This window comes from Patella vulgata, chromosome 2 (assembly GCF_932274485.2).
Source record: "Patella vulgata chromosome 2, xgPatVulg1.2, whole genome shotgun sequence".
Classification (NCBI taxonomy): domain Eukaryota; kingdom Metazoa; phylum Mollusca; class Gastropoda; family Patellidae; genus Patella; species Patella vulgata.
The window spans coordinates 49,233,044-49,250,671 of NC_065880.2; the positions used below are offsets into that span (position 1 = coordinate 49,233,044).

Below are 17,628 nucleotides of genomic sequence, written 5' to 3' on the forward strand. Positions count from 1 at the left end.
TTTAACGGGACTGGTGGCGCACGTTCTGTCAAAGGTCAAGAAGAGCAGTAGATGTCGGTGAACTGATGTTTACAGTACAAAAAAAAATCGTTTGATCCTTGTAAAATTGTGTATTATTCTAGTAAGTACATGCATGCATGACACACTAGATTTATAAATGAGACTGGTAGCTATAGTATGCCGACCACAAAAGTACCTGTGTTTTAATCTATCTATGTCTATACTAATATTTGTGACTGTCGTTTGTCTGTCTGTCTGTTCGGGGTTGGCGGCTACACTAGGTCTGCCCCGAGTCTGAAATTTGGGGTATAGGGGTAGCTCGGACCGGGGAGTAACATAGACCAGGTGGCGTTAGTCTACCACTTCCGGTTTCGGGGTTATGACCCCCGAGCGAAGCCGGGCATTCTTCTAGTTATAAATAAATTAAATCCGAAGAAATATTGGAACATTTTGACTGTGAGTGACACAATCTGGCCAATTGAACTATGAACTAAAACCAGTGCAGCTGATGGTCACCACATCTTCAACCTCGCATGGCAAGTGTGAAGGATAGATTGTGGAATGAAATTGTAAATACCGGTGTGACAGTTTTGAATTGACTCCTGGTGTGTGTTTGCTCCTGGGCACTTGCACATGTGCGAAACTATTGTTAGCATTGATTTACTGTTGTTTTAGTGATCAGTAGTTACATGATCAACGGATCAAAGTTGATTGGCTTGAAATTGACAGTTCTATCATCCGTGATTTGTTGCCATTGTTTTGTTTTTTTATACGCCCACATTTTCATGTGGACGTATATTGTTGTCGCCCCTGTCCGTCCGTCCACAATTGTTTGTGAACACTCTACAGTTCACAATTTTCAATGAAACTTAAAATATAGGTTTATTACCCTAAGATCTCGGTTCCTTTCGATATTGGCATGTATAGCATTGTAACTTCATGGATTATGGCCCCTGATTGTACGAAAAATCATGTTTTTAGCTTGTGAACACTGTAGAGGTCACAATAAAATTTGAAATGTATGTTTATAACCCACAGTTCTCGATTCCTTTCGATAATCGTGCATATCGGACCATAACATCCAGAATTACATCCCCTGATTGTATGAAAAATTGCGTTTTTAGCTTGTGGTCTCTGTAGAGGTCACAATTTTTATCCGATTTAAAAAAAAACGTGTGAATATATCACTTCCTTTTGATAATCGCGAATACCCGAACTTAACTTCCAGGATTATGGCCCTTGATTGTTCGAAAAATCGCATTTTTAGCTTACGGATACTCTAAAGGTCACAATTTTTTTTCCGATTTTAAAAACCGTTTTTAAATACATCACCATTCCACCATAATGAAGGTTGAATTTTGGGAAAATCGAAATGAAACTGCCCAACAAAATGGCCGCTCTTTGTACGCAAATTGTGTAGAAGTGTGTAATACAAAGGTTGTCGACCCCCTAGAAGTCACAATTTTTATCCGATTTTGATGAAACTCAAAACATCTTTATATCCCATAGATCTCTGTCCTTTTTGATATTTGCACATTTCAGGCCATAACTTTCTGGATTATTGCCCCTGATTATACAAAAAATCATGTTTGTTTTTAGCTTGTTCTCTATCTGGGGTTTTTTTTTTTTTAGTGATTAGTAGTTACACTTTTTGATGTTTTAATAATTAACTATTTTGTACATTAAATATTGGCCTTTATATGATTGGGATTTCTCTGTATCATTGTTATTTTAATTTGTACTTCTAAATTTTTACAACTTCACAATATAGCCTATCTGTTTTATTACTCATATTAGGGGTTTCAAGTCACATGACTTTAGCGTGAGCTGTGAAATCTGACAGCCAGCGGCTGAAATATAGCCCGCTTCATTCTACGATTCTGAATTACTATTTTATTTAAATGTATTACTAGCAATTGTATTGTGATAGTTTAATATCAGTCTCAATATCTGCAAAGATTCAGACTCAAAAATTATCGAAACGTAAGCAAGTTTACCGTTTACATATGGGAGGCATTCACGGGAAAATATCACTATGACGTCACGCTCCAAGAGAATTGCTACGGCTCACTTTATTGGTGAATCCGCGCCTTAGTCAATTTGTATTTCTACTTTTTATCGAAATATACAAACTATAGAAACTCGACACCCTCTACGGTTATTTACTGTAAAATTTAATATTGGTAGATAATAGTGTAGAAACCTATTGGACCGTAAGAAAACCTTTGGGAAAATCCTATCACGGGGAGTCAATGCACACCTTGTCGATAACGGTGTGAGCTGACTCCTACAACTGCGCATGCGCTAAACAGTAATCACTCACCAGGAACCATCTCACACTTTCACAACATAATAAGTAGCAATAGTTAGCCTACCTTTATTTAAAATAATAATTATCACTAAATTCACTAATGTATAAGCAGGAAGGGTGCATAATATCATCATGCATTCACTAATGTGAACTGGCAAGTTGTCTATATAAGCCATCTAAAAATTATCTATTTTATATTTTTATAGGGAATTTTGATTTCCTCCAAAACTGAGTAATATAGGCCCACCATTCTCAAACACTTACCACTTACCTTGTTTTTTTCTGTATGCTTAAAGTCAATTTCACTGGATATGGTACATGTCATGTATATAAGAAAATTGATTTGTGGTTGCCATTGAAAAAGATAACTGAGTGTCATCTATTTATTTTGGGATAAGTGCACTAGGGCAGTGACATCAATGTTACATGTACAATATTAGCCAACTGCTTTGAATTTAGTTTTGGCTTTTGTGCCTTGTATGTTACACAACTCATCACTAGACTGTTTCTCCAGATAAACCCAGGTCAACATTTTTATTTAAAACCTTGGTCCTTTGATTATTCTTTTCCCTGATATTATTACTACCACTGGAGTTAATTAAGTTATCATATGGCACACTGCATGGTAAATAACTTAGTATTTAATTGTAAAGAGAACTTTCCTGATTTTATCTAGCTTAGGTTATGTGCTTGAAGTACATGGACCTACTTTCTGTTTTGCCACTGCAATGGAAGAAGGTATGGTGGTTATGCCTGTGAGTAAAGTAGCTAGGTATTTTGAAAGTATTTTTATATTGTTGATAGGGGGAAAAAGGTAAAAACATGCTGTCATTTGTTCTTAAAAGAGTTTCTTAATCAGTTTGAAATCTATTATTTTTTAAGAAAAGTTAATTATAAATAGCAATGCAGCTATAATTTCTTTCTTTCCCTAGCAGGAGGTTAATATAATAACCTTAATTTACTGGCACATGTTTCTTTAATTTGTACATTAAAATAATTACCGTAAGTTATTAATCTGGCATGCATTCAGAAAAGATTAATAATAATTAACCTTGATGTTTAATCATGGGATAAATTGACATGCTATAAAAATATTTTCTGCTTAATTTGCTTTTCCTTTTTTTATGATCTGGTGTTAGATGCTGGTCTATCATTTTTTAATCTTTTGATAATAATATAAAACTCGTCAAGTTGGCCTAAATTAACATAATCTAATGTGTCATATATCATATTCTTATCTGTCAAACCTAGTATTCAACAGTAACAATGTGTATTTTCAGAGACCTCTGATAAATATTTCAAACTTTCTGACATAAGACCACTGGTAATTTGATTAACCTGCTCAAGAATAAATTGTATCAACAGATTACATGTATGCCGAAGCTATGATATAATCAATGTAATCTAATAAATTATACTGTTAACAGAATAACCAGTACACATTATACTTGTATAAAGTTTGGAGGTCATTGCTTTTATTTATATCACCTTGAAACATTTAACTCTATCTATCTATTATTTTTTTTAGCTACATAAATATTCTTGGTAAGCCATAGGCATCAGTTGTTTGTTCAATGGATTCAAAATTCAGGTAAGAAAATATGTTATACTTTTTTTTCCTATTTTACCACAAACAAATTGTTGATAATTTATATTATATCAAGCGTAATTAAGTTTTCATTTTAAAACATATTCTTTGAAACTCCACAGGGCTTATCAAACTGAGTGTTCACTGTTCAGCACTATAGAAAATTATTATTAATATTATTTGTCCATAAATGTGTAACTTTATTCCAGATTTGAGAAATAACATGGAATAAAACATTAGCTTAATTTATTGACACTGAGTGACAGTGTAACAAAAATGACATTACTATTCCCAACTTTAGATGCAACGTACATTGAAGTCATTATGCTTTAATTCTTTGTTCTCTTTTACTTCATGTAGTTCTAAATCTAAATAACCCAAAAATATATTTTATTAATGATAATAATTTTTTTCTTTTTTTTTAGCTTATTGCCAAAAGTCATCAATGGAGGTATTGCTGGTATTGTAGGTGTGACGTGTGTTTTTCCTATTGATCTGGTAAAGACAAGACTACAGAATCAACAACCAGGTCCTGGAGGTCAGCTTCTCTACAAAAACTTGTAAGGAAAATTGGGAAAACTGTCATTGGATATATCTATATATTATAGATTGCCATATTGATTTTGTTAAAGACATCATAGAATGTGCATATTTGGGTTCTTAAAACAACTTAGTCGGTTGAGATATCAATTTTGGATAAAAGTAACAAAAGACTGACTTGTATTTTATAACTATGATGTGCTTTAGCATACAACCACTGATTGTAATTCCTTCTCATATTTGATTGTGGAATTCGATACAGCAAACTGCATGTTAATAAACTCTATTTCAATTCATTTCATTTATTATCATTTAAGTTGTAAGACTGACATTTGATGATGAGCCCTGTGATTAAAATAAGCCATTCCCAATATTTGCATGTCAATATCTACTAAAGCAGGTGTATATTTTTGCAGTAGACTAAAATGTATATTACAAAATGTTGTTTTAGTACATTTTCTTCTTAAAAGAAGAAAAAGTCCAAGTCTGAGTTTTCAAGGACCACAAGCGATGCCTCAGTAGGGCTGAACAAATATATTTGAATAATTACCACCCAAGGAACAAAAATTAAAATATCTACTGATGTATGGGGTTGTAATCCATCGTGTTATAAAGTAGGTAAAGTCACAAATGTCTAAGCTGAAAATGTGCAGATTTTCCACTATACAGTTCCTGGTCCCTGATCTGATGTGCTTTAAAAAATTTATTTTTCAGATTAGACTGTGGCGTAAAAACTTTTCGAAATGAAGGATTCTTTGGGATGTATAAAGGTATTTAATTAACAGTTTTGATTTAGATTATATTGTGATTATTATTCCTTCTTGACTTCTAAAATCCAAAACCACTCTCTCACTATATTAACATGGTGTACATAAATATTTATTTCAGGTTCTGGTGTTAATTTATTATTAATTACACCAGAAAAGGCTATTAAATTAGTAGGAAATGATTTTTTCAGGCACATACTTAGCACAGAAAAGTAAGTGATTTTTTTTATACACCTATATTTCAAACATCACCCCTGTCCGTAAACAATCTACATATCAGAGTTTTTGAGATTTTGTTTTCAGACTTGCTGGCATTGTTTCGGTGGTCATCAGTTTTATTTGGAGTTATTTTCCCTGTCACTAAAACCTTGTAAACTCTCTACAAGACAATCAAGGATATCTAAATTGTACCCATAGGCATATTGGCACGATGAATTTTATGGGGGCAGAACAGTGATGGGATTTCAAAATTTTTCTTGTCAGACATTTTTACCGAAAATAAAGGACTCAGACAAGCAATTATTTGCCAATTGACTTCAGTGTTAAATGGCTGTAACATCACAGGCTGTAGCTTTTTGCTGAGCTCAACATTCCGTTGGTTCCAATCTTTATAGGCACAATGGGGACCACATTTGGCAATCTCCTCATCATAATTTTGTAGGGAGTTGACCATTTAGATCATTAGCCTTTATGGTGCAGAAAAGTAGGACGTTAAACCCCATTTCTGGAGAAAATTCAGAAAATTTAACTGTTGGAAACAAGTTTTCCTGCTATTCCAGTCTGTGAATAAAGCAACTTCAATGTGGTCCAATATATAGTCTACCTTAGGTGGCTGACCTGAATCCCATACAATCAATGTTTTAATCCATAGTCAATTCAGTACAAATTTGTGGTATTCAATTAAAGAAAAGTAAAATGAGTGTTTTATTAAATTTCAGGTACTTTACTTTTGCCAACTAAATGAAATGAAAATTTTTGTTTTAAGTTTACCTGTGTGCCCGAAAAGCCACATTGCTCGAAAGTTAGGGGAAGAGGCGACAGCTGCCAATAACACCCCCACCTCCGTGTACATATTGAGGTCTATTCTGCTGACCAAAATATCATTGTGATTGTGTTGTCAAGTTTCATTGGCAATGATATCAAAACTGTAATGTATATATTTAAGGGGAAAGCTGACATTTGGCCGAGAGGTATTGTCCGGAGCTGGGGCTGGCATGTGTCAGATAATAATTACCACACCCATGGAATTGTTGAAAATTCAGTTACAAGATGCAGGCAGGAGTGGTAAGTTTTTAGTCATAGCAGAACTTTGGATTCTGAGTAGCATAGCATGATATGTAAGAATTGATCATTGTTATGGGAGCATAGATTATCCAGTGACCAAGAAAAATAACCAAATATTCATAGTCTGCAGTCTGCACATACACTTACACTGCCAGTGAATTGTAGAAAAATTGGATTTTTTATACGCCCACATTTTTATGTGGACGTATTATGCTGTCGCCCCTGTCCATCCGTTCACAATTTCTTTGTGGACACTCCACAGATCATAATTTTTATTCAATTTTAATGAAACTTGAAATATAGGTCTATCTTCCAAAGATCTTGGTTCCTTTCAATATTGGCATGTATCGGACCATAACTTCATGGATTATGGCCCCTGTTTATACAAAAAATCACGTTTTTAGCTTGTGACACTCTGGCGGTCACAGTTTTCATCTGATTTGTGGACACTCTACAGATCATAATTTTTATTTGATTTTAACGAAACTTGAAATATAGGTCTATAGAATATCTCGATATTCGCGTATATCAGATTGTAATTCCCTGAATTATGGCCCCTGATCATATAAGAAAAATCATGTTTTTAGCTTGTAGTCCCTATAGAGGTCACAGTTATTATCCGTTTAAAAAAAAAAAACGTTCGAATATATCACTGTGTTACATTGAAATGTCGGTTGAGTTCGAAATTTGTGAAAATCGGATCCAAACTACCGGACAAAATGGTCGCCCCTCGTACGCAAATAGTGTAAATATATGGTATATCAAGGTTGTTGACCCTCTAGAAGTCACAATGTTGATCCGATTTTGATGAAACTTGAAATATAGCTTTATAACCCCAAGATCTTGGTTCCTTGCCGGTATTCATGCATATCGGATCGTAACTTCCTGAATTATGGCCCTGGATTTTACAAAAAATCGCTTTTTGTTTAGCTTGTTCTCTATCCATCTCTTGCAAAATGTGCTCGTATCCTGCCTGACAGCCACTGGTTTCCCATCTATTGATCATTATGTGCGCATTGTTATTTTATTGTGTAATATTTATTAAGATGTTATCATCATTTAATGCTTTTGATGAAATGTTTCCGTCAAGTTATACTTCAATTTTGAATTAATGTAAATGACATGCATGAGCTTAATGTTTTTGTCCGTTTTGTCTATTAACAGCTTCTATAGACTTGGCAGCTAATAGTAATGCTAATAATCCTGCTGTTACCTCCAAACCACCACCCCCTAGACTATCAGCTACTAAAATAGCTCTACAGCTAGTACGACAAAAGGGTATATTTGGTCTCTATCAAGGTTGTGGAGCAACTGCTCTAAGAGATGTGACTTTCTCAGCTATTTATTTTCCTTTATTTGCTCATCTTAATGCTATGGTAAGTACATTAATTCATAAGGGGAACCACAGTGGCACAGTGGGTGAGGTGTTGGTTTGCTAACCAGGTGGTCTCGGTGTTGCTGACAAGCTTCCAGAGTGGTTTTCCTCTTGCCAGTGATGTAGGACAGATTACCTGGCAAGTCACAACGCGTGTCATTTAGAGTAGGCTGTAGCACCTTTTGGGGTTTAATTTCTTCTAAACACACTGATTCTACATGCTCGTCTTTATTCTAATTCGTAAGGCTTCATATACATGGATTTGCCTCCCATAGTCAATGCAGACGGGGCAGTGGTCATTGAAAAAATTGACCCAAACAATTACATAATTGAGAATAACCACATGTGTATTCATAATAATTATTTGAAGGAGTTTAATATAATTCACATGTTAGCTGTTTTAGAAGTCCTATTTTTATCTTATATAAAGGTAATACCAATTGTTCATGTAAGATAAGATTGTTTTATTTCAGGGTAAAAGACGTGAAGGAAGTGATCAAGCTGTTTTCTACCATTCCTTTCTATCAGGTTGTATAGCTGGCTGTACAGCTTCGTTATCAGTTAATCCGTTTGATGGTAAGAACCAGCATCTTTCATTTTATAACATAATATTGAAGCACAACATGGATGCTTATGGCTGGCCCCCAGATCCATTTACTTAAATTGTTGTCTATTTATTACAGTTTCTGTGTAGTTTGTCTTGTCTCAAGGTTTTTCTTATCGGTTTTGTTTTACGTGTAGTGCAGTTCTCCTGCAATTACTATTAGATTCTGGTTGGATAAAAAATTATATCGATTGAATAGCACGCTAACTTATATCACAGATACTCCATTACAGCTAAAATCAAACTGGGTTTCTGTGTTTTTTACATGACCAAAACCTTTCTGGGTTTTTTTGCAAGACTAAAACCTTATGAGAATTATATACATGAACAGCTAGACAACCAGTTACCATAAAAGTGTGCTAATGTTCTATTTGCTATTCTGATCTTCTAGCTGCCGGTCCATCTCTAAAATGTAATACATCTATTGAAGAATAATGTTTGAATTTTCTCTATAAATTTGTTATTTACAGTTGTAAAGACTAGATTACAGACATTACATAAAGGTGTTGGTGAAGAAACATATAGTGGTATTATAGACTGTTTCGGGTAAATATTCAAACATATTGTTTTATTTAATATTGAGGACTAGCACATGCAATGCAATTTTCAAGACACCAATTCTCTTTTCTAACAAAGAAGGTATATTGTCAGCTCATAGGAAATGTAGAAATAGTTAGTTGAAATTTCTTTTTGATCAACTATGTTGTGGAGTTCTAATAAAAAGAAACAGAACAAGAAATGTTGGTGTAATTTTAATTGGACTGAGAATTAAATAAAACTAATAGCAATAAAATGAAATGAAATGGTGTTTGCCGTCCTACTGTTATGCTCCGACTGGGCTAATGAAGACGGGCATACGCCATACATTGTGCTCTGAGGGAAATTTTGCCCAGGTAGCAACACTATGGCCTACTCTTAATCAAATTCCAACTGCCAAGGTATCTTTTACGTGCATGCTAATGTATACATGGGACCTCGGTTTTTCTTCCGATCAGAATGACTAGAGAGCTGTCCTTGTCAGGTCAATGCAGGGATCGAACACGCGACACTTAGCCATGATAGCAATGATAGCTTCAATTGTATTAAAGTATTTAGTTAACAACATCTATTTGGTTTTATTTTGCAGCAAGGTACTGAAAAATGAAGGACCTAAAGCCCTTTTTAAAGGTGCTCTCTGTCGTATTCTTGTGATAGCACCATTATTTGGTATAGCACAGACAGTCTACTATTTAGGTGTAGCTGAATATTTACTAGGCATTGAGAAACCATAGGTATATTAAAATATAATGCTTGGAAATAAGTGAAAAAAATTTCAGGCAGACTAAAGACTGAATCTCAGAAAGAATATTCACTCTATGATCAAGCAGATGGCCATTATCCAGGTCTTTTACATAAAAGAGTATGCATTCTAGTTGAAGGCCTGTATGTTATAGTTTTAGGTTTATTTAAATATATAGAATATATCTACACCATGTACAGATTGATTTATTTATGCACTGATTATAGTTTTTAAATGTAGTTAAGACAAAAAAAAAATATACTTTTCCAATTGAATGAAGGGGAAATCCTCCTTGATTTTGATCAGATGCAAACATTGAATTAGAGAGATGATTTTAATCTGATATGTTAATATCCAATGTATGTTTTTGTTTTCTTCTTGGTTGAGTATGTCAAAGTTAAGTCTTGACTTTCATTGTAGCCTTAGACAGAGACATGTTAAAACAAATTTGGTGGTTGATTTTGTGATATAGCTGTAAATTGATTTATTATGTGATAGTAAAAAGGCTGTTAATCAGGTTATTGCAAATACTCGTACAGTAATCCCCTCTTTAAAATAATGACAACCTACCAACAATGATATTTTCATTATGTAAAGTCAGTTTATGAAACAATATACCTATTGAAGTCAAAAAGCCAACAATTTAGTGTAAATTGATATAGTTTTGAGCAATGTCATTAACCACAACAAATCGGTAGGTAAAGTAAATCTGAATTTAAATGTTTCTTTAAGGATTTTATATCTCATAATAAAATGTCAATTTGAGAGTATTATTCAATTTTGATATGGAATATTCTCATATTTTAGTTATTTAGTTAATTTTTTCTTAAAGTAACATAACATATACCCTATCCCAATTAATTTGTTTATAAATATATATGTAATTATTTGCTTTCAAACAGATTTAATACATTTTCTATTTGTGTAGCAAGCCAGTTACGATGGTATTTTTGGTTAAACATCAGATGTTCTGGTATCAAAAGTATCTTTCACATATTACTTCTCCAATGAAAATCGCTCAAGTGAATTAAACTCGAACATCAGCAACTCTCAGGATCTATTGTAAATTTTAATTTACCCTGTCCCTGCCAAATGTATACCTATATCTCCATCAGCAGATTAAGATAATAATATGATGCATAAAGTAAAGGTGTAATATTCAGTGGGCCATTGTTTATAATAATCTGTACAAAAATACAGTAGACTCCCCATATAACGGACTTGCATACAAAGGACCATCGCTTACAACAGACACAACAGTTTGGTCCTGATTTTTGTAATAGAAATTTCTTATTTTTAAAGTCTTTTATAGCGGACACTGTATAACGGACAATTGTTTATAACGGACGATTTTCATCGGTCCCTAATCGACAAATCATTGTAAAAGTCCATTTTTATAACGGACTCTCGAATAAGCAGAATAAAATGATGATATTACTGATTTTATATTATCGGTGACCAGGATACTTTTCCCAAAAAATATCCATAATGATTTTAACGGAAACATTTTTCCTGGAAAATTCAGCCCAGACACAACAACGATTCCACACACACGGAAATCCCGAATAACAACAGACTCTTTCACATAAGCTCGTTTATTTTGAACATCCATAATATGTGAATACATACATGACTTTTATGTAAATACGTGCATGTTCTGTAGATTCTGCATATGATAATGTTATTTCATGGGATAACAGATTTTTTGTATAACGGACACAGTTTATAACGGACGATTTCTTCCGGTCCAAAAGTGTCCGTTATATGCGAAGTCTACTGTATGTTTTGATTTCTAACGACTTCAGACTTTATATGGTTATTGTACTAAAACAAATAGTAAATTGTTTTGGAAATTTATTGCAGAAGTACAATTTTTGCACAAAAATATATATTCTAAACAATTTTAAGTAAAATAATAATTTATATGCAGTTCATGCATTTGGCATTTACAAGTTAATTATTGATAGAGAAAAGACAAAAAATATATTTTAAGAATACAGTTCAGTTGCTCCAAATTTGCATGTATGTATTATATATTATGTCATTGAGTTATATGTACTGTATGATTAGAATATATTGTTGGGCTATAAGACGTTTCTATTACATTAATAATTGGAACAGATATTAATTGAATATATATATTTAAAAGACTTTCAATTGATTGGTGATAATCTTTTCTAATGCAACATGTACAGATATCTGGAGATATGTATATGGAAAGCTGTTCAAACAATCAGCTCCTTCAAGCCATCTGTTTTATTAAGGTTATTCCCAGATTCAATTGAAAAAAAAGACAATATCCAGCTGTACAATATACTTAAAGTGGTGTGTATAATGTTACGCTATTGGTTTTCTTATATTTTTTTTTTTACGCCCACGTGAGCATATTATTTGTGATTTTGTTATCTTGTACATATGTTATGTCATGTCTTTCATAATAGACTATTATCTTGGTGCTTTTATCAGTGCTACCTGTTTTAATCATGCATTGAACTCTTGTTTTATTTACTTTCATTTATATACAACTTTACATTTCCTAAGTTTTATGGACAATATAATTTGGAAGCATTAAACATATATTCCATTAAGATTGTAGTTATGCTACTATCTGTTCAGAAATATACCTAAACCGCTTTTAAGTTTTAATATATCTGCCATTTATGGGTTGTCTTTTTTCAAATAGCATGCAGATACTGCATGAAACATACTCTAGTGCTGTCTTTGATGTTTACTAAAGCTGTATCATTATTACAGGCTAAATACACATCTTAGGTCCGTCATTTTATTTTTTCCTGGTTGGTAGAACATGTTTTCAGATAATTTTTGTTTTTTGAATGATTAACCTAAGGGAAGAGTTTTTGTATTTCGAATGTTAGACCTAAGGGAAGTATGTTTCAATCTTCAGGTAAATATTTACTTGTAGAATGGTAAAATTACAGACACTGTATAACTAGAAGTTATTGCATGTACATGTATTTTAATGATGTCTGAATTTATAAGTGAGTTACATTATACAAACAGGTGAAGACTGGTATAAACTATACACAGGGTTATGCTGCAATGAATACATGATTTAAGGGCAGTATTAAATATAGTTTTCTTGATTTTCAAAATAAGAATTTTTTGAAGGATTGTTTTGTTGTTTTTTTATATGCCCTTACACATTTTACTGTGTTTATATTGGAGTTGCTATAATAGACTGCTGACTGACTCTTATATTGATCATCACTTTTAGCTTTGTAGATTTTTTTATTATTTAATCTAGATTCATACATTATGACAGTTCCCTTCTTACAAGCAGTATGTATGAAATTTCATAGCTCAAATGTTGCAATTTACAGAGTACATTTTATGTTTTTAATCAGAAAAAAAAAACAGTTTAAAATTTGGGTTTCTATAAGAACATTTATTGTATAATTGTTCATTTCACTGCCTTGATAAATTCAGCTTTTTATCAATAAATGCTTTCTTTCTCAAACAATTTCTTTGATATATTTTTAAAATGTACATTTTTTCTACATAATTGTATAAAATACAGGGGTGGTTGATAAAGATTTATATATCCATTATTACTGCAATAGTTTGGTAAAATGCTTAAGCACGTTTGAAAGTAATGCCAGAAACAATATTTTTATAATTCTGAATTTTAACTAATATGTAATATATATTTTGTCATTGTTTAAGTCAGTATTATAATAATGGAGAGGTTAGGACTTATACTCTAATATATATATACAAAATTCAGTAGTTTATTTATATGGTTTTCATAATATATATTCATGGTTATAATTGTATATGGTCTATTTGAGTAACACTGTGCTGTGATTGCAATGCTCATCTCTGTGATTCAAATCATGATTTTGAAAACAATAATATGTTAACAAATTAGACTGAACAAGGTAACATAAACACACAGAGAATCTACTATGCTACATCGAAAAGCCTGTAATCTCAGCAGGAATCAATTTTCTCCAAGATTATGTTTCAAATTTTATACTGTATGTATAGAGGTCTGTGTGAAGCATTTCATAATGATCTTGGGTTGAACTTGAAACCAAATTGTATAAATGTTATGATTGAGACGACTTGAAAGCCCGTCTCAAAAGCTCGATATTCTGTGGATGATTATTATATAAAAAAAAGAGCCCTAGAGTAAAAATAAGAATTACTATTTGTTAGTCTCAACATGATTTAGGTGTGTTGAGTAGAGTTAAACCTTGTTTATATGTACCTGCAAATTGATAAATGACATATTATGGATTTATAATGTATTAAAAGAAAATGCATTTCCTAATTTATTCCATTATTGAGGGTTAAAATAGTCACTTTGCATTTGTCCATGTTAATGTCAATATTTTTAAATAAAATCAATAGAACCAATTGCTTTTTACATTATCACCATGTATCTGGGTGTACAAGTTTAAATAATGTTAATCTACTAAATTAATTCAATGAAATATTTTAAATGTATATTATGATATGATTAGATCTTTTAATGTACACTAAAACCACTTATGAATTTGTAGGCCTATATTAAATAAATAAATAAACTGATTATTGTATACGATACTTTTTTATGCCCACATGGTAATGTGGTTGTATATTGCCGTTGCCCTGTAAGTCCCTTGTCCGCAATTTCTTGTGAACAGACTACATTTATTATCTGATTGTTTAGAAATTGATATATGTTGTTTACATTACATTCCGTAAATTTCTTCTGGAGTTATGTCCCTTGTTTTAGTTTGTTGAATGCTGTGAACACTCTAACAAAAGTTATCATCCCATCTGTATGAGATTTATATGCATCATTTAAATTAGTGAAACGAAGAAGCCTATTGAATTTCAACAATTTTCATTAATTACATGTAGGTATGTGGACCTTGTTTCACTTTGTTATCATGCGATATGTACGAAATTTATATGCATGAGTTATTGAAACGAAGAAACCAATAGATTTTCAGCTATTTTCACTTTGTTAGACCTTGTGAACGCTTGAACCACAAAAGTTATTATCCAATCTGTATGAAATTTATATGCATTATTTAAATTAGTGAAACATAGAAGCTGATTGAATTTCAGCAATTTCTGTTAAAAACTGCTAGGGTTATGGAGATTGTTTCACTTCGTGGAACCTTGTGAACGCTCGAATGACAAAAGTTACCATCAGATCTGTATAAAATTTATATTCAGTATTTAAATCATTTATAAAGCCTGTCAAATTTCCACAATTCCTATAAATTATTTCCAGAGTTAAGGCCCATGTTTAAATTTGTATGAAATTGTAAATGTCGCTCACTTCCTACAAAAGAATAAATATGGAATAACCCTTATCGATCACAACCCGTATCTATCCCTCGCATGAATTAGCTACTGTGGACGTATGATTGCAGCCTGTACTTTATTATTAAATTATTGTATTTCTGCCTGCAGTGGTTTTTTATACGCCCACATGGAAATGTGGACGTATATTGTCGTTTTTCCGTCGTCCACAATTTCTTGTGAAAGTTATTATTCAATTGTTTTAAAATTGATATATATGGTTTACATTAGTGAGATGAAGAGGCCTTTTTAATTTCAATAATTTATGTTCATTATATCTAGAGTTATGGACCTTGTTTCACTTTGTTGAACCTTGTGAATGCTATTATGTCAAAAGTTATCATCCGATCTTTGTGAAATTTATATGCATTATTTAAATTAATGAAACGAAGAAGCCTATTGAATTTCAGCAATTTATAATAATTACTTCTAGAGTTATGGTCTTTGTTTTACTTTGTTCAACGTTGTTAATGCTCGATTAATGAAAGTTATCATCCAATATGTATGCAATTTATATGCATCATTTAAATTTGTGAAACAGAGGTCTATTGAATTTCAGTAATTTCCGTCAATAATTTCTAGAGTTATGGCCCTTGTTTTACTTTGTGAACATTTGAATGACAAAGGTGATCATCCGATCTGTATGAAATTTATATTCATTATTTAAATTAGTAAAACGAAAAAGCCTGTCAAATTTCAACAATTTCTGAAGACTACTTCCAGAGTTGAGGCCCTTGTTTCAGTTTGTAGAACCTTGTGAACCCTCAAACGACAAAAATTATAATCTTATCTGTATAGAACTGTCTTGTAAAGACCCCCAATTACCTACAAAGGAATAAATATGCGACAACCCTTGTCGACCGTTCAGACGATTTAGCTGCTGTGGCCCTAAGCAGCTGTATTTATCTGAAATACTACAAAATGCGTTTCCGACCGTCAGTTTTTCAGAATTTTCTTGGAAGAGGCCCCCTGAACCTACTGTGGGCTTCGATTCGTCAAGCTGGCATTTTTCTCTATCTTTGCCCTCAATTAACCACCACCTGCGGCTGACGTCGCCACCGGACTCACTTAAAGGCTCCTTCTCAGTGCATTTCTGGGACATGTATAGTGTTCAGAACAGAGGCTAGTTGGGTCTTCAGAAGGCAAATTAAACATCAAATTTCTTTATTACAAACGTTGTACAAAAATGTAATACAAAAATAAATATTTATCACATGTCAGAAAATGACTTACTATGTGGAGCGTTTCATTAAAGATACATTATGGGAGATTAGATAAAGAGCTGACAGTTCTCACTATAATAGTTAAAAACTAGATAATGTAATTTGCTGAAAATTTCAGTCAAATTGATCCACTCTGAACTGAGACTTTAGCAATTTAATTTTCAGCCTAGCCTCGATGATCATTACTAAAGTCGGTACGACAAAAACGCAGTCTCGATTATCCATTTCATGATTAAATTATGAATGGAAGTCGAACAGCAAATCGGAACCTAATCCAATAAACATCGCAGGCTAGCGATGACATCGAGAGTTGATTATGGTCTGGATAAGTTAATTAATGTCTAATTAATAATTTAGATAACATTTCAGGCCTAAAGACAGACCTGCAATAGACAGATTTAGCTCTTGAACTTATATCTTGTCTAGCATAATACAATAAAATAAAATGTGAGAAAAGATAATGTAAGAAATTTTAATCTCTCAGGTGTTTCTCATCCGTTATACTTGTAAACGATTGGTTCACAATCCTTCTGATTATGCTCTGGATACACCAAATACCAAAATTAAACCATTGAAACGTAAAAATACAAATATTCTTTTAACATTTGAAATGAATTACAAGTAATAAACAGGTTATATCATCGATCATTACATCATCTGGTAAGCCTATTTTAACATGGAAATTATTTTTCTAATGGAAAGAAGAACAATTTTTGAAGAAAAAAAAAAAGATGGAATAAACGTGTTCTACACCACTATTTACATTTGATGTGCAGTAACGTGAGGGGAAACGGGGGTGTTACCTTCATTATTAATCGTTGGTGAAGCTTACATACTTCATCTACTTTAGAATCGAATTAAAGACGTACCGTTCTATTGTTCAGATCAACAAATAATTCATTTTGTTTCATAATTGTCTCCTTTATCGACTCGTAATAAAACTGCGTTTCATTAGAGACAAAATCCAATATCAATAGCCTACGTACATCACTATAGATTAATAAGAAACTTAGTTATCGAATTCTTCCAGCAAGCATCACGTAAACACCGACAATTATCGAAAATATCCAAGTCGAGTCTTTTCCTGACAATTTGTTTCCATGATTGTTTGGTTCAGTGGTGTCAATACCATTTAACGGTGTAGATTGTGTATCAGAAGTTGTGTCACCCGTTCCAGTCTCGCCTGGAACTTGAGGTTGCCCGGTTCCAGTCACGTCTGGAGTTTGGGGTTGCCCGGTTCCAGTCACGCCTGTAACTTGAGGTTGTCCGGTTCCAGTCACGTCTGGAGGTTGGGTTTGCTCTGTTCCAGTCACGCCTGGAACTTGAGATTGTCCGGTT

General features: G+C 32.7%; 1 protein-coding gene across 6 annotated transcripts; it reads left to right on the forward strand.

Annotated features, from left to right (window-relative positions):
* Positions 1-12: 12 nt before the first annotated feature.
* On the forward strand, positions 13-14,302 carry LOC126811596 (mitochondrial glutamate carrier 1). Of its 6 annotated transcripts, none has more exons than XM_050537302.1 (11): positions 24-121; positions 2,988-3,083; positions 3,840-3,902; positions 4,325-4,459; positions 5,154-5,209; positions 5,328-5,418; positions 6,372-6,490; positions 7,655-7,866; positions 8,339-8,441; positions 8,940-9,015; positions 9,596-14,302. In XM_050537302.1, the coding sequence occupies exons 3-11, from the start codon at positions 3,886-3,888 to the stop codon at positions 9,738-9,740; spliced, it is 954 nt and encodes a 317-aa protein (XP_050393259.1). In that variant the 5' UTR covers positions 24-121; positions 2,988-3,083; positions 3,840-3,885; the 3' UTR covers positions 9,741-14,302. The 6 variants fall into 6 exon arrangements, with proteins under 6 accessions (XP_050393258.1, XP_050393259.1, XP_050393260.1 ...); XM_050537303.1 differs by having other exon boundaries at positions 2,988-3,066; XM_050537301.1 differs by lacking the exon at positions 2,988-3,083 and having other exon boundaries at positions 13-121.
* The last annotated feature ends 3,326 nt before the right edge of the window (positions 14,303-17,628 follow it).